Source organism: Mauremys mutica, chromosome 3 (genome assembly GCF_020497125.1).
Source record: "Mauremys mutica isolate MM-2020 ecotype Southern chromosome 3, ASM2049712v1, whole genome shotgun sequence".
NCBI lineage: Eukaryota > Metazoa > Chordata > Testudines > Geoemydidae > Mauremys > Mauremys mutica.
The window spans coordinates 209,220,622-209,245,467 of record NC_059074.1 but is presented as its reverse complement, the minus strand read 5'-3'; the positions used below and the strand labels follow the sequence as shown (position 1 = coordinate 209,245,467).

Below are 24,846 nucleotides of genomic sequence, written 5' to 3'. Positions count from 1 at the left end.
AAAATTGTAAGACAAAGACCAAGACGTTATGTTTCATTTAAAACTTTCAAAAGTATTCCTGAAATGAGAGATCTATAATGGTCTTTAGGAAGCAAAAGACTCTGAGGGAAAACGGTTGTGAGGTTACAAGCTGTAACCAAGTCATGGCACAAGGACAGTTAATAAGGGTTTTATGCAAAAAGGTTGTGTATTCCAGAGAGTGAATAATGAAGAAACAGCCATGAGTTTATCTAGCAGCAAAGAGTCCTGTGGCACCTTATAGACTAACAGAGGTATTGGAGCATGAGCTTTCGTGGGTGAATACGTCTGTTAGTCTATAAGGTGCCACAGGACTCTGCTGCTTTTACAGATCCAGACTAACACGGCTCCCCCTCTGATACTTGAGTTTATCTATCTATGTCAGGATAACGAAAGGATGATAGAAGGATGATAGAAGGCTGGAGTGGGTGGGGAAAGGAATACTTGGATTATATAACTTAATGAAGTGTTTAGGTAATGGGGGAACAGGAGGGAAATCAGGTTTTATTTGGACTTCACAGATATGAAATTAATTTTTTTTTTTGTAAGTGACACATTCAGATGAATGGTGTCACCAGCTGTTCGGTTCATTCCCTCTGAAGCATCTGGCATTGGCCACTGTCGGCAGACAGGCTATTGGGCTAGATGGACCATTGGTCTGACCCAGTATGGTTGTTATGTTCACTGTTTTGGGGCTATATTTGCTATGGTTGCATGCACTTTCTTTGAAGAAATGGCATGCTTAAGGATACTACAGTCTTGACATGCTATCAGAGACCAGACCATTCTCAACAGGGATGTGGTACAGGTAATCCTGTCTGTCTGTACTTTAAACCTTAGAGCCAGTTTTTGCTGTCTGACTTTTCATGTCCTATTAAAGCATATGCTTAAGCTACTTTTTTCCCCCTCTTATTGTGAATGCATTTTTCTTTTGTGTAATATAAACTGGACTGGGTTTTGACTAAGATTTGGGAAAGGTTCTATGCTGGCGCTCTTAAAGGAAGTGGAACGTTTGAGGTTGAAGAAAAGTAACTCTGTACAGGATCAGAAGCATGGAGAAGGCTGTGGTCTTATTCCAGAATAAGGAAAGAGAATGGCTAGTGGGTTTCGTGAGGGAACACACAGGGTAAAATGACCTGAGAGTACAAGACATTACATAAAGTTGTTTTTGTGCTCACGTGAGTATTTTAAACCAGTTTTCAGGTCATATTAGTCCATATAAGGGGCTAATCATTCTGCTTATCTTTTAAATGAAAAGGTATCTAGTTTTTGAAAAACAAGTGACTGTGTAAGCAAGGGAATCTTTGATTAGTTACAGGGTTTCTAGTGTGTTCTCTAAAACCCTGTGGATTGTATAAATGAGTGTTGTGCATATTGCATTTGAAATTAGTTTCTCCCATGTTATTTCAAATTCGGTATCTTTTCCTCCCAACCAGAAGAGGTCTAGAATCTTGATAACACCTGAATGAAACTGTTCTGCTTGCTCTCTCTAGAGAGCAGAGGACGCAGCAACCTGTATGTGAAAATAAGAAAAACAGATACTGTAACACTTGCATAACCTCTAGATTTCGTTTGTTGTTGGAAGGGGGGGGCAGGGAGTTTTGTATAATGCAGCCAACATGACGGAGAACTGAAGTTGTGATAGAAAACTTAAAAGCAAAAAAGGGCCAGTGTATCATGAAACAAACATCTGCTCCTCCCCTAATTAAATCAAAGGGTTCACAGTTGTGAAAAGTATTTATGTATGGGAGGATTGAGAGATTATCTGGGTATTTGTCTCATCCTTAATGCTTCTGTTGTGTGTGTGTGTGTGTGTGTGTGTGTGTGTGTACTAAATCATTACAAAACAGCATAGTTACAGCATGTTATGATTCATGGCATGTTTTCCAGTAGAGAGACAGTTGCAGAGGTGCAGTCCAGTTAGCCTAAATAGTCAGGTTTATTGGTTTGTGGGGCTGGAGGAGGAATGCTGTGTGCTCCTGGCCTCCAGCTAGTCACAGTTCTACCTCTTCTCCATCTTCTGAATTCCCTACCTTCCCTTTGCCATCACACATGGCCTAGCTCGCTGCACCTCACTCTCTTAGTATTTCACCTACCACATGCTCCCCTAGCTCGCCCTCCATGTTTCTTTAAATACCCTTGTTTTCTCCCTGACCTTTTTGTAAAGCTGTGGCTACTCTCCTCTGCACCATCCACTCCACCCCATCATGGACTTTGGGCTACTCCCCTCCCCAACTCCTGCCCATATTTCTCTCTTCTGCTGCCTCTTCCTGTCTTTTCCCAGCCTCCCCCCATTTTCTCACCCCTTTGCATTTGTCAGGCAGCTTCCTCTTTGCTGCTTGGGTACCAGCAAGGGGAGCATTACGAGCACTGCAGAGCGGGTCTACCTGATCTTAGTTCTGTGGCTCCCAGCAGCCAGGAAAGTCCTGGTCAGCCCTTACATCCTTGGCATGGAGCATGCTTCGTTGCTTTGTGAGGATGGCACTTGGCTGTCTGTTTGGCATATAGGAGCTGTGAGGGGTTGGAGCATACTCAGTGCAGGTGGAATCTTTGGAGAATTTAGCTGCCAACTAACAAGTCTCTACTGGGCATATGCGCATGAGATTTTTCAAAGGTTTATAACTTTGGCCAAATTTGGATTGTATTTCATGGGGATAGCCTAAGGAATATCCCTGATACCAGGGCAGCCTCTCCCCGTACCAAGTTTAAATTCCCTCTTACAGAGTGTAAAAGTGCTAGAGCTTCTCAGCAAAACAGTTGTAAGGATTATTTTAACATGAGCAAAACAACATATATTTCCCTAATCTCATTCTTGGAAACAGCAGAGCCATTTAGCTGAAACTTTATTTAAAAAAAAAAAAATCAGCCTGAGCAGTTAGATTGGCAAAACTATAAGCACCTGAAAACCGGGTCCCATAATGGAAAGTGTGAGGTAACCTTACCTAATGGCACTGTTACCTGTGCTGACAGTCTATTATAGATGTGCTGTTTAGAGATCCGTTATTGTTCCCTTTATAGTTTTGCTGCACAGAACCTAGTGTTTCATAGGAATGAGTTATTGCTGTGAAACGTTTTATGTCTGTAGATATATTTAGATTTTTCAGAAGTGTAAGATAAAACTTTCTGCCTGGCAAGCCATTCAAAATGCCCTACTTAAAATTTTTTTTATTCACTGCAAACTTCAAAGTGGAATACTCAAAATTCAGACATACAATAAGTTGCTTTTTGCATTTAAAATTCATATTTTGGTTTTGAAATAAAAATTAACAATCTTTGGCTGATTAGATTGGATTTCCTCCAGCTTCATAGCAATTAAATGTTAAATTATTAAGCAGTTAGTACTTTAAATTTGAAGTGTGTGGAGTGCTTAACTGAGTTCCAGAACTGTAGGAGCTGTGGGGTCGATTTGTGTATCTGTCCACTTACATGGTCTCCATTTACCATAGTGTCGGAGCACCTCCCAACTACTTAAAATTAGGAACAAGATTTTCTTCCTTCCCAGCTGTAGGAGCAGAAGCTTGATTAGTTTTATAGGGTGTCTGTGTCTGTGAGTGGGTGTGAGAGTGGGTATGTTTGGATGTCTGAAGAACTTACTGAGGGAAAGCAAATTAGAAGTGAATTTTCTCATATGTGGGCAGTTCAGTTGTCATGAACTGGAATGTGCTATTGGGCAAACTGGCTATTCAGGACCATAGAGGCAGCCAGTTGGTCATAATCCTTGGTGCCAGAAGAAACTCCCCATATATAAGTCTGTTGACTGATTCGCAGCTCCACCAAGCTGCTCTGTTTCCATAGGAGCAGTCTCTTGTGAGCTCCATATTCTTCAGCAGATCCTTGGACAGTTCCTCACCCTTAGTCTCTTCATGGAGGGTCTCTCCAAAGACTCAGCACCAGTCCTTAGAACTGAGCCTGCAGTACTCTCCTGTGAGTTCCAGAGGTAGAATTGTCATGGGCTATTCTGTAGTATAGCTTAAAATTTGACAGCTCTTAAAGAGTGTCAGATTTTCATGTAATTCATGGCATTTGCTTTAATATCATCTGTACATATAGAGCCACAGTGATCATCCTTTCACTTTAAAGGGCAATTGTTTCTTTGTGCGCTATTCTTTTAAACCAAGAAAATAGCACCTGTACCCTGTGAAATATTGCAGGTATGAACGATTAAATATGTAATACTTAGATCAGCACCTTTTTGTTGCAGTAGCTGTTTTTCACATTTCCTCCCAGTGAACTCTTTGCAGAGTGGATAGTGTCACATGCCGCCATCCCTTTGAGAGAACAGTCTATGGTTTTGCTCATTTGTCCAGCTGCAGTTCAGTGTATCCTGTGGTTTAATGCATTCCCAAAGACACGAGAGAGAGAAATCCAAGAGGTACCTAGGCATTCCAGTAGGGCATCCTTGGCTGTCTCAGGTTCAAAGACCTAGCAAGGTCTTTCTCATTTTGGAGACATTCCTGTTTGTGTCACTGTAGTCCAGGGGTCGGCAGCCTTTCAGAAGTGCTGTGCCGAGTCTTCATTTATTCACTCTAATTTAAGGTTTCATGTGCCAGTAATATATTTTAACGTTTTTAGAAGGTCTCTTTCTATAAGTCTATAATATATAACTAAACCATTGTTGTATGTAAAGTAAATAAGGTTTTTAAAATGTATAAGAAGCTTCATTTAAAATTAAATTAAAATACCAAGCCCCCCAGACCGGTGCCCAGGACCCAGGCGGTGTGAGTGCCACTGAAAATCAGCTCGCGTTCCATCTTTGGCACACGTACCATAGGTTGCCTACCCCTGCTCTAGTCTCTCATTGGGAGATAGAACCATGGACCTGCCCTTTGAGATGAGGGTTTTGGAGTTGCAGACAGTAATGGTTAACTCATCTTATACCTTCTTTTCCCCTCTTCTGAAGACAAGGTACTTTTTGGCAGTTTTTTTGACCAGTATTAATTTGGCCTTGCATCTCAAATGGCTCCCTACTCTGTCTCTTTGCCTATAGCTATCCTGGGGAACTCAAGTTATATGCCTTGTATGTGAAAAGAGCTCTTAAGTACTAGTTAGGCCAGAGTAGACCATTTTGCTGACTGTTTATTTAGCAGAGTTCTTCAGCTGGCAAGGACCTCATTGTTAACTATCTTCTACAGTGGAGACTTCAGGAATTAGATAATGGGGTTACTTATCCTCCAGCCACACTGACACTTTCCACGACTTTGGAGCCAAGTTGCATATTGGGCTTCTGAAGAGAATGATCTGAAGGATAGATAGATGCAGGGTGAATTATTTATCCCTTTAGTCGGTGAAATGTATGGCTCTGAGCACACTTGGGTGAGCCCGAACTGCCAACTCTTGCTTCAAAATTTTTTCCAGTGCTGCATGGCTAAGAACACAACTCCAACGCTGCTGTTGTGTGGAGGGAATGTGTTTGGGACGCAGGACTTACTTAGGATAGGTAACTCCTTATTAACAGATTAAAAAGCCTTTTAGATTCTGCTTTCATTAGCCACAGGCCAGGCTAACTCTGAATTCACTGCATACGCACAAGTGGCGGGAGGACTGATGGGAGGATGGGATGAGTTTTATCTAGGTGTTTTTGAATGCCTTTAATGGAAACTTGCTTCCTATTTTTGTTTTGTGTATTTGTACATGCCCCTTGCTGTTTAGATTGACTCATTTATTAAATTTGAAATAAATACACTTTGGTTAAAAAGTAAGGGCACACATTTTCCAGGTTCAACAGAACTTCCTAGTCTACACATTGCATGTATAACGCAGGCTAGTTTCATACTGATATTTCTGTTTGCAAACACAGCTACAAGATCAAAAACAAACAAACAAAAGATAAGAGCAGGAACACTAATGTTACCAAGACTGCAGATGAGTTTTTTTTAAATATTCATGTATCTGGCAGAGAGTTTTCAAAGGGTTAAGTTAGCAAGTTGATTGAAGTACTTTTTTTTAGCTTTGTTGCCTGGGATCTGATAAATGTGAATGGACAATATACTCTGAGAGCTTAAGCATTTAAGGCACTGGCTGTGTTTCATAAGATTTATTATTTGTAGTGTTCCGTTCTACCAGTTGTTCTTAAACACTGTCCTAAATTAAGGTGACTGCTTGGGATTGTAATGACATGTTGCATCAGGCAAAGGGAATGTTGATAGATTTTCCAAAATGTTAATGGCAAAACTTTTCTCTCCTTTCCTCGGTAACTTTCATTTAATTTCCCAGACGTTAGAGCAGTGGTGTCAAACCTCTTCAGCCTGAGGGCCAAACACATTATTTCAGAAAGGTCAAGGAGCCACAGTCAATACATTGTGGCATGTTTTCTTCCCTATTCTGCTCCGACTGCACTATTCATGCCCCCACTAGCTCCCCTGCTGGGATTATCTCCATATGTGGGAAGTCTCCAGTGACTGTAAAGCTGGTATAGTCAGTTCCTACATTTCCCTTGGTTGGAGCACGTTGCACTCTAGCTACCTGTACACAGCCGGTGTACATCCCTTAGTAGACCATGGAGTTGGCATAACTTAAAGCAGCCAAACTTTGGGCTGCAGCAGAGAATTGGGAACTAGTAACTGGCCATTGGTTCTTAGTTTTTCCTCTTCTGGGCTGCCCTGGATGGTTGTGTGGGGTAAGGGAGCCATCCTTTGCTAGGCGCACTCCCTTAGGCTGAGGCTCAGGCAGAGGCAGCCGAGCTGTTAGCAGAATTCTCACAGCTTAAAGGAAGGAAAAGAGCAGCCAGAGCTACTTTCTCCTTCCCCTTGTGATGTAGCAGCCAGTCAGCTGGTGAGCTGTTGAGTACCTATGGCAAAGAAGGGAAACCAGCCGCTCAGGATGCTCCTGGTGAAGTGGTGGGAGGCATTTGGGGTGCTCCCCCTAACTGCATCTCTATAGTGTTTGAGTGAGAGCTGATTTAAAACTTAAAAATGGAATGACTCAAGGGACACGTTTCCGATTCTAGTCAAATGTTATAGTTTCTTTGTAACACGGTCCCCCACCAAGAGCACAACTGTCCCAGATCCACAAGATCTGGGTTGTGCCTGGGAACCAGTCCATTAGGAGTGACCCCTTTATTGTGCTGGACCCCAAGGAACCACACAGTTCTGCAATGGCAGGCCCATAGCCTCCCTGACACCAAAACTAGACATTTGGGCACAAGCTGTCCCTCCTTCTCTCCCTGGAGCCTGTCCTGCTGATCCAGACTCCTGCATGAGATTTGTTCTGCCCCTTCAGGGCACAGTGCTCGCAGTAAGTGTTTGCAGCAACACTTCAGCCTTCTCAAAACAAGGTAATAATTTATTAGTCACCTGGCATACAGAACCTGACCGTGCCGAGGCTAGCATCGAGAAGCAAAGGCTAAGCCAGAGGTCAGACTAGCTATGAGCCACGCTGCTGTAGCCACCATCTTTGATTCCTCTCTGTCTCCCTTTCTTTGTTTTAGTCCCTTGTGAGAGCTCCCCTGTTCCTCTGAGAGCTCCATTCTTAACACAGCCACATCACGTGACACCTTTCCGCTTCGTTCTCCAGCTCAGGACTTGCTCCGCTTCTCTGCAGAGAGGTGGAGGGAAATCTTCCTGTTGGCTGTTGTTTGCTAAGTGTGAACGTCTTGGTCTTTGGGGTTTCCATTGTCTCTTCCGGATCCTCCATTCAGATATGTCCACTTTGTTCAGCTTGGTTGGAAGCGAGTTATTAACAGTCTGCTATGTGAGTCAAACACCTCATCTCTTCCTGCTGCATACCAGGTATGTCTACACGCTGCTATTGTGTGTTAAGCATAGATGCTACCCATGCCGACAGGGGGTTCTCCCATCAGCGTAGGTCATCCACCTCCCTAAGAGGCGATTGCTAGGTCAATGGAAGAATTCTTCTGTTGACCTAGCACCATCTACACTGGGGTTAGGTCAGTGTAGCTATGTCTCTCAGGGGTGTTGATTTTTCAAGCTATATGGATGTAATTTCCTTGTGGCGAGTAGCCCTCAGTGCATAGTAATGCAAAGCCCTGAGGGAAACAAAGGCATGCATAGGAATCCTAAAAATACCAACGTTCCCACGTTCAGCACAACAACGTAAAGCTGTGAGGGCCACATGTTGAGCATCACTGGACGAGTGGCCTGTATTAATGGGGGTGAAGAAGGGGCTGTTAGAAGAAAACCCTACTACGTGGTTTCTTTACTCAGCTAAGGTTCCTTCTTAACCTTCTCTCGGCGCTTATTTAAAAATTGCAAAAATAAATATCTATAAAACATTAGTTTGTTAACTAATAGTTTTCCCCTGAGTTGAAAATAGCCTGTATCTGTTGCAGTGAAACTGAGTGTTACGTAAAAACAAAACAAAAAGACCAAGATTGAGGAAGAAGAGCCTGAAAACGGCATGTGTCGATTGTGGGGAGAACGCAGGGTAAACTGTAAACAGATATGACGTGGTACAGTTAATATTGTTTCATCTGTGCTTTCTAACCGAAGCTGATGCCTTATGGAAAACTGAGAAATACATCTCTACCCTGATATAACACAGTCGTGGGGAGCCAAAAATCCCTACTGCGTTATAGGTGAAACGCCGTTATATCGGGGTAGTGGTGGCAGGGCTCCGGCGGGGATTTTAAAGAGCTCCAGGCTCCGGCCGCTGTGGGGAGCCTGGGCCCTTTAAATCGCCAGCTGAGTCCCGCTGCTGCAGCCCCGGGGTAGCGGCGGTAGGGCTCCAGCGGTGACTTAAAGGGCCTGGGGCTCCCCGCAGCAGCCAGAGCCCCGGACCCTTTAAAGTGCCACCAGAGCCCCGCTGCCACCGCGCTATATGCGAACCTGTGTTATACCAGGTCACGTTATAGCGGTGTAGAGGTGACTATGTATTTTTTTGTCTTTTGCATAAGTACACTTGGTAATAAACAAGATTTCTGTTTCTCTAACTGGTGTGCTTCCTGCTGCTTATTCCCTCACCTGAAGTCCTAGGCATTTTCTGGTCTGATCCTTTCTCATCACAGCAATGATCTTTCCTGTCCAGAATCACTTACATGCAGAATAAGTAGGAGCATATGAGTTCTTAAATGATTGTCTTGTTTGCATTTGTGTGCATGAAGTTTGATCGTTTTTTTTTTTAAACGGGCACTAAAAATGAACAGACCTAAAAGTGTGAACAGTGTTCCTCCAAGTGTCTCCATAAGTTGTCTGTTGGCATTAGATCTGTTGGAAAACAAGAATTGTTATCCAAGTCCTGGGCCAGTGCTTACATGGAAGTAAGGGACCCAGTAGCTTTGCAGCTATGGGCCTCAGGGCTTGTCTAAGCAGGGAAGCTCTACCAGCATGAGAGAGGGTGTGAATTTCAATGATGTAGTTACACCAGTTAATTCCCCTGCGGACACTGTTGTTCCAGTATGATGATGCCTGCCTTTGGGGTTTTTTAATATTGCTTTGGAAGCAGTTTCTGCTAAGTCAAAAAAGCGACTCTTATCCTGGAGCAGGAGTGCCCACACGATTGCGTTATATCCAGTAACTGGAAAAATCTCCTGTGTAGATGAGTGCTTAGAGTAGAAGTGCTCACTACCAGCTTCAGAAAACATTTTGCAGAAAATAGAATATCTTGTATGTGTTGGTGGGTGATCAGATGAATGTCCAATTTCTGGATATTGTAATTAGGGACAATATTTTCATGAGTCTGGGTTGTTTGTTTTTTGTGTTGCTGGGATGCTTGTTTCTTGGGCGAATAGGTTACCTTTTTCTCCCCCCCCCCCCCATGGATGCACTCTGATTTAGAGTACTGCAGTGTGTCATGATATGACTAGTACTGCTCCTGTGTGATGATGGTGAAAGTTATTCGGTGGCTAGCAAGTGTTAAATTAATGTTGAGAGTTTATCTCTGCCTGCTTGCGTGGCTAATTATGACTTGACACTTCTGATTTTGTGATTTGGCAGCACCACAGAAAGTCCTTTCTGAAAACCTCAGATTGATTTCACTCTCAGCCACCTAACCATGATACTAATTTCTTGAATTGCTGAGCTTTTATCATTTGAAGCCTATATAAAGGCTCATAACACCTCCGTTAGGGGAGAACGTTGGAACAGAGGGATGTATATTCTTTCTCCCATTAACTTTTTACTATTCCATTAATGCCCCTTTTAAAGTGGTTCTAGAACTAAAACAGTGTTTTTGTTTTTTCTTTCCCTAACCCCCCACCCCTTTCTCCCACTCCACTTTCTTTTAATGTGGTTGTTACGTAGTTGGTTAAAAACTTAGTTACATGAGGGTATCTGAACTACATGTTTTAACACTGGGCTGAAAAGTTGATTTTTCTTTAGCATTGAGAAACTACATTGGTTTAAGTATCAGAGGGGTAGCCGTGTTAGTCTGGTTCTGTAAAAGCAGCAAAGAATCCTGTGGCACCTTATAGACTAACAGACGTTTTGCAGCATGAGCTTTCGTGGGTGAATGCCCACTTCGTTCGTTCTTGCATCCAACGAAGTGGGTATTCACCCACGAAAGCTCATGCTGCAAAACGTCTGTTAGTCTATAAGGTGCCACAGGATTCTTTGCTGCTTTTACATTGGTTTAGTTGTAACTTCTTCTGGGGAAGGCAATTGCCTAGGCCAGTTGGGCTCATGTAAGTTGGTTTTTATTCTCCTCCACATCCTCCTTTGAGTTGTTCTCACAGTTCCAAAATGCTCCCATCAAATATCATGAGGACTTTGCTGAATGAAATTCAGCAGCTAACAAAATGAATAAAATTGTGCCTGATAAAACCTTCACGCTGAAGGTTGATTGGTACTAGTCTGTCACTACTACAACATGAAAACAAAATATATATCTGAGCAAGCAAATACTAGTTTGGCTCAAAAATAAATTTTCCAGCAAGACCGGAGCCAGACAGTTACTTAGATGATTGTCCCCCTCCCCCGTTTTTTACTGCCTTACTAATCCTTTGAATATTTTGAGATTGGAAGCTGTGTATATTCCCTTGTGATTCCTTTTAGTTTTTTTAGCCAAGTTTGTGAAATACTCGGTTAAAAAAGTGTTGTCATGCTTGCTTATTGTCTGAGCGTATAGTCAGGGCTTTGGAGCGGAGCCCGGAGCTGGAGCTGCAGGTTTTTGTCTGGAGCTGGAGTGGAGCTGGAGCACAGCTCCAAAGCCCTGTGTATATTTCCAGTTAATATATCCTATGTCAGTGTGACACTCTAACCAAGGCACCCAGAACACACTGCCTCAGAACGGGAGAGCTGTGCTGGAGGTTAGACTGTGTCAGGTCCCTGCCACACCAGTCTGTCTACCTTACCAGCAACCTCCGGTTCCAGAGTTCTCCAGAGACTTCTCTGTGCAGCATCCACTCCTCCTCACTGGACACTTTCAGAAATTAGGTGTACGCACTAGCCTGGCTCCCTGAGGCTACACACTCTACATTAAAACACAGCACTGAGATGATTTATAGCAAAACTAAGAGTAAGTTTATTAATAAAGAACATAGATTTAAGTGATACTAAGCAGAGATAACAGAAAATCATTAAAAACAAAACATGCTTTCTAAAACTTAATTCTAGCAAGTAGTCTTTGCCTAAAATAGCTTCTCACTTACGTCAAGCTACCAGCATCTCCAGCCCTCTAGGAGGAAAGAGGATCCAATGTTCACAGACTCAAAGATTGCTGTTCCCTTTATCCCCTACCTGATGGATAACCAGAATGTCTTTTTGCTCCCCTTATATTTCCCAGAGTCCTTTGTCTTTGCATCAGGAGCCAAGAAAACCACCTGGGGGTTCAGACTCCCTGGTGAGCTCACCAAGCTGTTTCCTCCACAGCTTGATTGCTTGGGTTACCTCATATGTAAATGTACTTTCATTAGGTATGGCTTACAAAGCTTGCCCCCGATAAGTAAATTCAGTCCTTTGTCTAAGGCAGGCTTATCTAGCCTCTGCCTCCCAAACATATTTTAAGAACATATTTCCAGCACACATAACTCTTTATACACATCCCGTACTACATCACTAAGTGATATTCATGACCAGTGTCTCACCATTTTTTGTACTATCTTACTCAATGCACTTTTATAGTACAATAATATTGTATACAATCAGTTAATTCAGTTGCTTATTCTTTGGGGTTCAGATCACCTGTTCTCTGTCCCAGGATGTCTTGACCCAGATTGTGACAATCAGCATAGATCTGTTTTCCAACGTGGCATGTACCAAATTCTGTTAAAAGCTGATCATTTCTCTCACTAATGTGTTTCAGAATTGCGGTTTTATGTTCACTTTAAATTCTGTTTCTTAAAATGAGTAACGAAGCTTTCAGCTACATATATATTTTTAAAATGTAAAAATTATGTATTAGCACACTTTTAGCAGCCAATGCGCCCTTCCCCCGATCTAGTTTTTCTGTTAAAATTCTTGATAAAAGGAAGACATTAAAATTCTGTAACTAAGAGGAATAGTTCTTTAGTTTGTACAATAATAATATATTTGCAGATATAAATAAATATCCCTCCCCCAAATCTCTACAATGTACTTTAACTTCTAGGTTAACAAAAATGAGATTTTTCTTTATTATTGGACATTTCAATACTATTTGACCAAGAAACCTAAAAGCCTAAAACTGTTGTCTTGATGGAATAAAAGAGAAAGTTGCAGAGGTGTCCTGCATCAGGCAGAGAAACTAATTAAATGTGGTTCTACTCAGCAAAGTGACTGGGGAAAATGGCACTGTAATCAGTAGATCGCCACTCTGTGTGCATTGAGTTCCTTGTGATCACTTTAGTGATGCTTTGTTTTGCTGCTTCATACTACCGATAAGCTTGTAGAAACAATACAGCTATGGGAGAGTGAGTTGGGTTTTGTTTTGTCTCACACAACACCCACAGAACAGCTAACAAACTGCAGAGCCAATTCTGCCTCTGATACACCTTGATTCTGCTCCCAGAAAACAGGGTTGCCACAGGTGTCAGGAAACAAAATTTGTCCTGTGCTATCTTTTACTAGTATCTAATGGCTGAGCCAGAAAGAACCCAACTTGATTTTGAGATTCCATTTCAATTTGCAGGACTCATCAGTAAGTAAAATGTTTGTTTTTCCTTGTAAGCAAAGCACATTTGGATTGGGAATCATTAAAATACTAAAAATTATAATCCTGTGATGCTTTTTTCACAGCATCCCTTTGTCAGATTTGAACCACATTTTTAGAATTTAGGAGGAGAGTGCACTTTGAGCACTTGAAGATTTTTCTTCATTGCTTAAACATTTGGGCTGTTCAGAATAATAGGAATTTTTTTATGTTTTGAGTTTTAAAACAAAAGGCTGCTGCCAACCATGTTTTTGGGAAACCAGTTTCTCTCTTAAAACAGTGGCATTGTTATATGATGTAATGCATGATTTACAGGAAGGGAGAACCTCTGATTATTGCTCACAACTAGGGTACCTCTCTCCCAAACTGGCAGCTGCACTTCTGAGGGTAGAGCTCTGCAGGCATGGGATATCTAAGCAGGTGGCTCAGGCCCTTCTGGTGTCTTGGAAACCATCTGTCAGAAGGCCCTGAAATTACAAATGAAGGAAGTTTGTGGTGCATTCAGGCCCCAGTTAGCTCCTGTTTTTTTATTTTTCCCCTTCCATGCATGTGGAAAGACTACTTGCCTGCCTCCTGATGTAAAGGCCAGCTCCATCCACGTACATTTGGCAGCTATTTTAGCCTATCATGAACTGATTCAAAGGAGACCAGTGTGCTGTCATATGGGAGGTGAGGCTCTCAAAATAAGCCAATTAGAGGCTTAGGAGATCCTTGTGGTCAGGTTGAGGCAGTGTTTGACATTTGAAACCTCATGTTAAACAGCCCCCAGTGTTAGGGGAGAATGATGTCACCCTGACAAAGCTGATGAAAGTTTCTTTTGAGCCATTCAGTTCCTGTGAGCTTAATTATCTTGCATGGAAGGTTGCTTTCTTGCTGGGAGTCCTTTCAGCTCTCAGCAGGAGTGAGCTTCAGGCTGTCGTGACCAATCCAGTTTACACCAGGTTTAAGGTGGTGCTGTGGAGTCATTGAAGAGTCCTCCCCACAGTGGTCTGAGAGTTCCACTCCATTGAGTTTGTCGTCCTGCCAACATTTCTGTCATGCCTTCTGTTCCCCTCCCCATGAGGCCCTTCTCCATGTGCTCAGTGTCAAAAGGTCTGTGGGGCTCAGAGTTTCATTTGGGGCAGACTAAAGCCCTTAGGAAGTCCACTCAACTTCTTGCTGTTTTTCACACCAATCAGTGTGGGCAGTGCTGTTCTAGTGTGGGGGAGGGATAGCTCAGTGGTTTGAGCATTGGCCTGCTAAACTCAGGGCTGGGAGTTCAGTCCTTGAGGGGGCCACTTAGGGATCTGGGGCAAAAATTGGTCCTGTTAGTGAAGGCAGGGGGCTGGACTCAATGACCTTTCGAGGTCCCTTCCAGTTCTAGGAGATTGGTATATCTCCAATTATTTACTTTTTTTAAAAAAATTTTATTTTAGTGTCTGACTTCCCGTTATAGCTTGGCCGGCCTGAAGCTGGAAGACTACAAGAATGTAAAAATGGCCATACTGGCAGGGCCGGCTCCAGGGTTTTTGCTGCCCCAAGCGGTGGGAAGAAGGAGGAGGGGGAAAAAAAAAAAGCCGCGATCAGTGCCTGCTCCACCGCGCCACTTTCTTCTTCGGCGGCAATTCAGCGGTAGGTCCCTCCCTCCAACAGGGACCGAGGGACCCGCTGCTGAATTGCCACCGAAGAGCCCGACGTGCTGCCCCTTCCCCTTGGCCGCCCCAAGCACCTGCTTGCTGAGCTGGTGCCTGGAGCTGGCCCTGCATACTGGGTCAGATCAATGGCCTATGTAGCCTAATAACCTGTTTTCTGACAGTGTTCGGTGCCAGATGCTTCAGAGGGAACGAACAGAACATGCCAGTTATCCAGTGAGCCATCCCCTGTCATCCAGTCCCAGCTTCTGGCAATCAGAAGTTTAAGGAGCCTCAGAACATCGGGTTGATCCCTGCCCATCCTGGCTAATAGCCATTGATGAACCTATCATCCATGAACGTACCTAATTCTTTGTTGAACCCCGTTATACTTTTGGCCTTCACAACATCCCTGGCAGTGAATTCTACAGGTTAACTGCATTTATTTAAGAAGTGCTTCTTTGTTTTAAACCCTGCTGCTTGTTTCATTGGGTGACCCCTGGTTCTTGTGCGAAGGGGTAAATATACTTCCTTATTCACTTTCTCTAAACCATTCATGATTTTATAGACTTTTATCATTCCCCCCCCCCTTAGTTGTCTCTTTTTCCAAGCTCATCAGTCCCAGCCTTTTTACTCTCTCCTTGGATGGTAGCTGCTCCTTAACCCTAATAATGTTTATTTACCTTCTCTGTACTTTTCTCATTTCTAATGTATCTTTTTGAGATGGGGTGACCAGAACTGCATGCAGTATTCAAGATGTGGGGGTACCATGGATTTATACCAGTGATACTCAGACCTCAGTGGTTCAGAAGCCAAATTTGTAATCAGCATTACCCAAAAGAGCCACAGCAATGTGAATTCATTGTTTTATTTACTATAGTACTATATAGTCATATTTAAACAGTATGAGGGGAAATATTTAGCGTGTGTGTGTTTTTTTTTCTCATGGCAAAATGACTGAAAGTATTTTATCAACTACAGTTGGTTAATAACATAGTAAAAGCATTCTGATTAGTTAATAACTTAGATGGGTTAATAATTAAATCTCACAGTGTTTTAATGTTGTGCTGCAAAGAGCCGCAGGAGACACATTAAAGAGTATCTTGTGGCTTGCACGCCTCAGTCTCAGTATCACTATATATACAGTGGTATTATGATATCTTCCATGTTAGTACCTTTCCTAATGATTCCTCACATTCTGTTAGTGTTTTTGACTGCCACTGCATACAGAACAGATGTTTTCAGAGAACTGTCCATAATGACTCCAAGATCTTTCTTGAGTGGTAACAGCTAATAAAGACCTCAGTCATTTGTATGTATAGCTGGAATTATGCATTACTCTGCCTTTATCAACACTGAATTTCATCTGCCATTTTGTTGCCTGATCACGCAGTTTTGTGAGATCCCTTTGTAACTCTTACTTTGTGAGCTTCACTGTCTGTTCAACGAAAGGAACTGACTGAAATGTTTAGAGGGCAGTGGTTTTACCTCTGTGGGTGGCATGCAAGGTTAGTATGAGTCTGGCTCATGTTTTACCTTACTACCGCTGCCCTTCAGATCAAAATTATAAGAGCTGCGGTAGATCCACCTGTGTCAAACTAGAAAGCTAAGACCAAAGAGTGAGAACTCTGATTGCCTGGTATCTTCAGAGAAGCAGACTTGCAGGTAAATAATTTTCTCTTGCTGTCTTACGCAGCTTCCAGTGATTGTACTCTTAGGGTTTTTGTTGTTAAACTGCATTCACAAAAATTTAGTCCACAAACTTTTGACAGAATAAGTTTAATAGATTTTTTTTTCCCCTATTGTACTTTAATTTCAACAAGTAACTTTTGGAAATTTCAAAGTACTCTTTATTTTTGTTCTAATGCAGCTTCCAGGTGGGAATCTCCCTCAATACGTGAAGACATGCAGCCGGAAATATGGATTGCACAGGAACTGCGGCGTATTGGAGATGAGTTTAATGCTTCCTATTGCCCAAGAAGGGTAACTTTATTTTATTTTATTTTTTAATTTTCTGTTTCCTTGCATGCAAACTTTGAAAGGGAAAGGTTTATAATAATTGCTGGAAATACGTCTTGTTGCAAATGTTTCATGTTTCCAAATGTACAGAGATGTGCATAACACAAACGTTTGTGTATATGTGGGTAATACTTACCTTACAGAAGCACTAGTCATGACTCCATAGTGAAAGTTATTTTGAATTTTTCACTTAAAACTGGGATTCAGCCTCTTCTCTGTGATGTATACAGTGTATCTATCTTTCCCTAATTTAAAGTACCCAGAGCCATCAAAATGCTTTCAAACATGTTTAAGTGCTTTGCTGGATCAAGGCCATAATCTGCGAGTAAAAATTGTGTGTGTGGGGGGGAGGGGTACGTTTAGTTTTTCAGGTAAACCTGCAAATTTAGTTTGAGTTAAAACTCATTAAAACGGGGCCTTTTAAGAAACTTGCTCTGGTGACTCTTGCTTTTCTTTTACTTATTTATCTAAAACACCACTGCTCCCACAACCTCCAAACTATGCACATACCCATAGGCTGAGAATCTCTCAGACAGAGGTTGCTTTATATATTTTTAAAATAATGCAACAATTTTTTGTTTGTGTTGTGATGTTGGACAGATTTTTTAGATGCTGAATGGATGAAGATATAAAGATATGTCTCGTTACTTCTCCTGCATATCCTCCCACCTCACAGCCAGTTGCCCCCAAGGTCGCCCCAAACGCTGCTCCTCATTCCCCAGGCACATTCTTGCTCCTCCTCTGCTCTTATGAGGGGTGGGCAGCCATATGTGGGATGCCTGTAGGGCAAACAGCCAGGGTATGGGGACATGGGTGGTGAGTGGAGATGTAGGAACTGGGCTGGAATAGTTCTGGGTCAGTCGGTTACCTCAGTGCTGAGGTGGCAGTCCTTGGACTTTCGCCACTGCTCCCTTGGCACTCCAGCACAGCCCTGCTCTGACCTAGGCACCCTCTACAGACATGTGCTTCCCTGCACACAACTCTGCTCCCCTCCTGCAGTGTGTTTCAAACTTTTCTCATCTTATTTTTCAATCTTAAAATATACTGGTACCATTTTAAAAATAGCACATACAATTGTAATGCTGTACAATTCTGCCTTTGTCTATGAGGCAAAGTAGATAGAATTGAAATTACAAATCAACCCTAAAACTAAGCTAACAATTATTTTTTAGAAGGAATTAAGTCAAAGTGATCAACTTGGCTTTACAGTATTAATTCTACACTGCTTGCATGTTTATACATGCAATTTCTAGCCATTATCTTGTCTTTTCACTCTTTTGAGAGGAGAACTACACTAAGCACAAGTGTCACTAGATCATAGTCATAAAGTTTAAGGCTAGCAGGGACGACCAGTTTATTAATCTGACCTGTGTATCACGGGTCACTAACACTGCCCAGTTACCCCCATGCTAAACCCAACAAGCATAATTAGACCAAAGTGTTACTGCCCTCAGCAGACTAACCTGCTGTGTGCCGCAGGCCGAGAACAGCGGAGACAGGTGCACCGGTGCCCGAGGTCCCTATCGATTAAGTGAGAGATGAGATGTTAACTGCTTGGATTTTTAACTGACTTCCATGAATGGTAAGTCAGTGACACAAGATTATTCATTTAAAAAAATTTTTTTTTAAAAGAGAATCCATACTTTCATTTTGGAGGCTTTCAACTGTCTCAATCTCAGGGCAACCTGTTCTTCTCCCAGGCTGCCTCTTGACCCGCTGGGCCCTGTTCACTGTTCTCTTCTGTGTCATCTAGTTCTCTGTACACCCTTATTTCTCTCCCGATGTTGCTAGTACTTTGTGTGAGATACTGAGTTTAGCAGCGTATACCACAGTTACATTAACATAATCTGAAGAAAAATCTTTTTCTAAGTATTTTAATTTGTTTTTCTTTTAGTTTTGTTAATGGAACAAGCTGATGGAAAAGACTCTTTCTTTCTTGTTACCTGGATTATCCTATCCCTTTTGGGGGGAGGGAGATTCCTTTTCACCAAGTCAATTTTACATGCTGTAGCACCATAAAAGAGGTAATGGAGTCCTAGTTCCACCCACTGGCACAACGGATATTCTGTGATGTGTGGTCTGGTTCTCTCATTTTTCTTTTTCTTTGAGGTTTATGCACTGGCAGAATGTGTTTTGAAGTCATTACTGTTGACTTCTTTCCACTATAGGTTTTCTACATCTCATTGGATATAGTGCTACATTATATAATATCTCTCCTTTGATTGTGGTTAGAATCAGATCTTGAACAAGAACATTCACAGGATGCATTCATGCTATATTGTTTGTCATCCTATCTTCTGGCCTTGGAGATATACTACAGCTATGTGCATTTATTTAAGCAATTGTATAGTTTAACATATATTTATTGAGGTTATTAATTTTTACATTTATGTTCAAAAATTTACTAGATTTTTATGCATAATTTGTGTCAAATTGCAGTTGGATGGAAATTGGAATTAAATTAAAACTGTGCGGAACTCTGCATTCTAAAATTGCTAAAATAGTTACAGCTAATAAATGTGCTGCATATGTAAGGTGGGGGGGAGTACGTTCATCAAAACATGTTTTGCATTTGAAACTAGCTGATTAAACTAAGTATTATCTGTGGTGAGTGAATGGAACTGATAGTTTCTGGTTACTGTGTCCTTCGAGGTTTCAGAACTAGTAGATCTTATCCTCTCGCATCTTGGTTTTTATTCAGAGATTTGATGAGGAAAATAAGCTTTCCTGCTTTTTCAACTTCCATTTGGTTTCTCAACTTTGAACTAGTCATTGAACTGAACTAGAAGAGTAGACTGAAATGATGAAAATAGTCTCTGACAAAAGTTGGTTCAGCACTAACAAACTTTGCTTAGCCAGTGATTTCTACCAGTTAACTGTTTTTAAAAAAAACATTGGTGGTAAATATGTAGTGCTTGAATGTTGTTCCAATTTATTGTTAATTGTTTTAAGATATAAGTTGTCATAATTGCAAATTTAATTTGAAATAGGTTTTCAAAGAAAAAATATACTAAAATTTGATTTTAAAATGGTTTTTTATTTAAAATTTAAAAAATTTGAAAAAAAAAGCCCACTTAAATTTGCAATTATTGTCAACTTGTCAAACTGTTACCATGTTCAATTTATTACACAAAAATCCACCCTGGCTGAATCTCTTCGTGTAATAAGTTGAACATGGTAACAGTTTGACAAGTCACCTGACACCAAAGATAAAACACATTAATCCATAGGGCTTCTAGAGGGTAATGGATAGTGTTATTGCTCTGTGTAAAGATAGTATAATTATCCTGTGGTATTTCAACTGGACCCATTCTCAGTCATGTGCTAACTGCATTTTGAAGAAACAGAGTAGTATATTGTGTGGGTTGTTGCAAACGTTTTTCTCCTAGAGGGGTTTGTATTCAAATGTGTGTGATGTCACAAGATTTTAATAGACTTGAGCACATTTTAATACCCATTGGTAGTCTGTTCAAGAGAAAATCAGAATTGAAATAAAAAGGTTGTGATAGGCACTGGAAATTTATATAATTAATTTATATAATTTTCATTTTTAATCCCATTTATACATCCAAACAATCGGTTTGCTCCGTTTGACTGTTGCTGTACCATGGGCACGTGTCTTTTCTTAAGCTGACCACAGTAATGCTCTGGCCTCTTTCTTGAATGGTTAGTTAAATTGGTTAGTTAAATTCTAAATAAACAGTTAGTACTTGCCGTTCAAATTATTCCTTCTGTTAGTTAACGCTGAAATTTATCTGCTGCTGTTTTCCTCATTCACCTGCAAGTGATAACTGAAATGGCTGTGATGACTCTGCTTTTAGAGATTGAGATGTTTGGTCATTATATCACAAGTTTTAAGATGTGCTTCTATCCAAGGTTTGAAAAAATTACCAATTCTGAGGCAAAAGGAGTGAAAAATCGATAAAGCATTCCCTCCCAAAATATATGAAATGGCAGTATTCAAGATATGAGCGTTCCATGGATTTATAGAAAGGCAATATAATATTTTGTCTTATTATATATCCCTTTCTCAAGGACTCCCAACCTTCTGTTTGCTTTTTTGACTGCCGCTACACATTGAATGGATGTTTTCAGAGAATTATCCACGATGACTCCAGCATCTTTTTCTTGAGTGGTAACAGCTAATTTAGACCCCATCATTTTATATGTATAGTTGAGATTGCTTTCCAATGTACATTACTTTGCATTTATCAACATCGAATTTCATCAGCCATTTTGTTGCCCAGTCACCTAGTTTTGAGAGATCCTTTTGTAACTCTTCGCAGTCTGCTTGGGACTTAACTATCTTGAGTAGTTTTATATCATCTGCAAATTTTGCCACCTCACTGTTTACCCCTTTTTCCAGATCATTTATGAATATGTTAAATAGGACAGGTCCCAGTACAGCCCCCTGAGGGACACCACTCTTTACCTCTGACCATTTATGCCAAGAACGAGAAGTAAATTTCCTGCCTTTTTTCTTTTTCCCCTTTGGGAGCCTTTACTACAGAGGATAAAATAGGTGTTACCAGTCATCTGCAGGGTACTCTGTGGAGTTCTCTTCCTTCCCTGTTGATTAGTAGATTTATACCTTCTCCTTCCATCAGGATGAAAGGACAGCCATGACCAGGGCTTCGTGCAGCACTTACTGGAGATCCAAACAATCCAGCTCATTCCAAAATACCAGCTACATTTTTAGGAATTTACTTCTTTCTATAGTATATAGGCTCTACATGGTCGCTAGGGGCCCAATTAGTGTTAGATCGCAAACGGCTCAATTCTTCGGTCATCCAGGTTCACTCAAAACAGAAAGCACTTGGTCCATCACAGCTGCTGTTTGACCTTAGGAGACTTCCTCAGTGCTCATCAAGGATTCCTGCAGTTTGCAACAGATCCTCATCATTTTCAGTGTTCCATTTTTCTCTTTGGCCTAACACTAGCACTGAGAGGTTGTTCAGAGATCATGATGGTGGTGCCTGCAGCTATCCATTACAAAATCTCCCCATTCTTTACCTGGATAATTGGCAGCTTGGGGCTTTTAATGAGTGAGTCAGCTTTGTTAGCAGTTCTAGCAGTAGTGTTTCCTCCATCTCAACAAGACAAACTTGATAAACCAAGACAAAAGCATGCTCATCTGGGGGCTCCTTTGGATATTGTCATCAGGCTCAGGGAGATGCAGACCCAGTTAATGGAAGTCATGACCTGGCTCACAGAACTGTTGCCATAGGCCAGGAGGTTCTCCTGTCCTCTCCTGTGAACTTCCCTGAATCAGTTCTCCCCCACTCAGCAGAGCTTCATGTCTGTTCTTCTCAGAAGTCCTCCTGGTGGTGGCAGCTGTCCAGGGAATTTATTGAAAGATATGCCCTTGCAAGAGTCACATCATCATCACCACCGATGTCAGTCTCAAGCTGGGAAGCAGCTCTCCTATCCAGAAACCCAGGAAATGTGGTCCAGACAGGACCACATATAGGTCCTTGACTTCTGAGCAGTGAGCCTAGCCTTGTTTCAGTTCAAGGACATGGTGTCTGACTGACTCTGCTGTGGTGGCCCCTGATCTGTAACTAAAGGGGAGAACTTCAGACAGAGAGGAGAGGGTTCTCTTAGAAGAGGTGGAGAAGGATGTCAGAACTTAGCAGCCATGCAGCTAGCAGGCTCTACAGGAGATGTACAGGTAGACTGGTGAGTCGCCCAGGCATCCGTTATAGTGCGCAGTCCCTGAACAGGACAGCCATCCTCTCACATTGCTCAATCTGGGGTAGGATTGAAGTGCATCTCCTTTGCCTGTCAACAGAATCGCAAACTGAAAAGTCTCAGCATGCAGAGAAGGCATGTTTTAGCAATCTGTGATCCTAGGGCTCATGTTGCAGGATTCTGCCCCTTAGGGTATCTCTACACTGCAGTTAAACTCCTGTAGCTGGCCTTTCTCAGCCAACTCAGGCTTGGGCTACCAGGCTGTAAAACTGCAGTGCAGATGTCTGGGGTCCCAGAGCCCAGGCTACAGCCCAGCACTGGACGTCTACACTGCAGTTTTATAGCCCAAGCCCCAGTGAGCTGACATGGGCAGCCACGGGTAGAAAGACCCTTAGTGACCAGAATTTTCAGGTTAGCAGAACTGATTTGGTAAAGTCTGCATAGGTTGTCCATCCTTGGAACCTCAATGCTGTATTTTTCACTAGGAACCTCTGGCCTCTGCATTTTCATTTTGGTTCTCAGCCCAAGCGGCTTTTCTAGGGGCTGTTACCTGTGCGTGGAGAGCAGGTGAGCTGGCAGCCCTCTCCTGCCACTACCTCTCTGCCTTCCACAGTGATAAAGTAACTGAGGGGTTCTCAGATTGTGATTAGGAGATTGCTAAACAGTCAATTTCCCTTGCAGGGAGCAAAGGTAGGTTGCTAACTGAAGAGATATAGACATCTGCTATAGCAATGGAGGAGGAGCAACCCAGAATCCAAAGTATTGTAGCCCTTTCTAGAGGCAAAATTTTTAGGCAAGGCCAAAATTCCCATTTTAACAACCCTGAACAGGAGTTTTCAGAGCATAGAAGAGACTAGAGTCTAGTTATATTCACTCTGCAGCTGTTGATTCTCATGCACTTTTTTGTTTTCAAGGCCTAGATACTGCTTCTGTCTTAAGATACTTCTTTTAAAACTTCTGTTTTGTTTTCCTCCTTGTCAGTTCCTTACAGTTGCCAACTTTAATGCTTTATACAAGTTAAAGGAAATTTAAGACACTAGGTATAAACTTTTGTGTGATATGTGGGTATATGCAGTGTTGTATCCATGCTGGTCCTCAGATTTTAGAGACAAGGTGGATGAGGTAATATCTCTTATTGAACCAACTTTTGCTGATGAAAAGGACAAGCTTGCAAACTACACAGAGCTCTTCAGGTTTGTGTGAGTGTAGTTGCTAGTAATTTTTCTTGGTCATATTTTAAAATGGAGAGGAGTAAAATTGGTTCATGTTTTTATTTCTATAATTCTTAAAGTGTGGTCTTTATGAACCTTGGAGATGGCGTGTGGTGCACTCTGCATAAACTTTAGTGCTGTGTCTCATCAAATTGGGGGCTTTCAGAGCATATGAATAATGTGTCTGCTCATAGTTCCCTAAACTTACTGGTACTGACATCAGTGGATTATCTCCTCCTAAATATTGCCACAGTTGTTGTTTTGCATATTGCAGCCTTTTCTGTTACTGTAGGAAGAAATGTAATTGTTTTTCAGTGGTTGAGTCATTAAGCCCTTTGTTTTCTTTGAGGAGTATCTGGGAAATTACAACTTAAACATGCAATTTTGTGCATAAAGTGCTCAACTCAGTCTCCACTGCCAGTTGAAAGCCAGCGTAGAATGTTTTATAGATTTAAAAGTTGTATATATGTTCTAATACCATAGCAAATGGGTCTGAAATTGACAGTAACCATTGAACAGGGCTGATTGCAATATTGGCTCTCAAATAAAAAAAATCGATGTGCTTTTTTTTGTTGCTTCGGGGTCGGGGGGAACAAAACGCCACCACCAGACATGGCTATACCACAGATTTCGACTGCAGTTTAATTTGTCATTGAATTGTTTTGGAGGGATGATCAAATGTTTTTATTTTGTATAAAATTGAGAAGTAAATTGAGGGATATTAAACATTCTTAATGGTGCAAAAAGTCTGAAGTTATGTCGTGAGGTTAGAAAGAGGGGACCGAGTGAACAATCAGTGCAAAAATAGCACTCGGTCAGACAGGTGTAAGAGTGCAGCAATGCGCACTGGCTCAGCACTTTTGATTCCTTGCATTTTCTGTTAGGCAAAATGCTGTTGGCATTGACTGTATGTGTACAGTCCCTTTTGTCCACTGACTCTGTGATTGCCATCAGTGGAGAAGCAAAGTGCAGGGCCCCCTCCCCCCAAGCTGTTGGGGGATGGATGGGTGGGTGAGATCACTGCCTTGCTTTGCTTGGTTGGGGAAGGGCAGTAAGAGTGAGTGCCCCCTTCTGTGAGGAGAGAGTTGGGGGGAGGAAGAGAAGCGAGGAGGTCCCCTTCTAAGTAGATAGGCATGTAGGGGAGAGGAAAGAGCAGCTCTCCATGTCATGCCAGTTATCCCTGGCTGGAGCTTCAAATGTACCATGTCATCCATGTGTTTCCTCCTTACCCTCTGTCCATAGCTTCGTTTCAAGCTATTCTTTTATACTTCGTAGCT

The 24,846-nt window shown here is 41.9% G+C and overlaps 1 protein-coding gene across 11 annotated transcripts in view; it reads left to right on the top strand.

The window, feature by feature from the left end:
* Nucleotides 1-24,846, top strand: part of BCL2L11 (BCL2 like 11) — a 47,632-nt gene that overhangs the window by 8,286 nt on the left and 14,500 nt on the right. For 9 of the 11 annotated variants that reach the window (XM_045010790.1, XM_045010791.1, XM_045010792.1 and 6 more), the window contains one exon: nt 16,519-16,631. In XM_045010790.1, coding sequence (XP_044866725.1) covers nt 16,519-16,631 — 113 coding nt within the window. Of the gene's footprint in view, nt 1-16,518; nt 16,632-18,146; nt 18,235-24,846 lie in introns of those variants that run through there. The other 2 variants (XM_045010794.1, XM_045010793.1) reach the window with 1 other exon arrangement.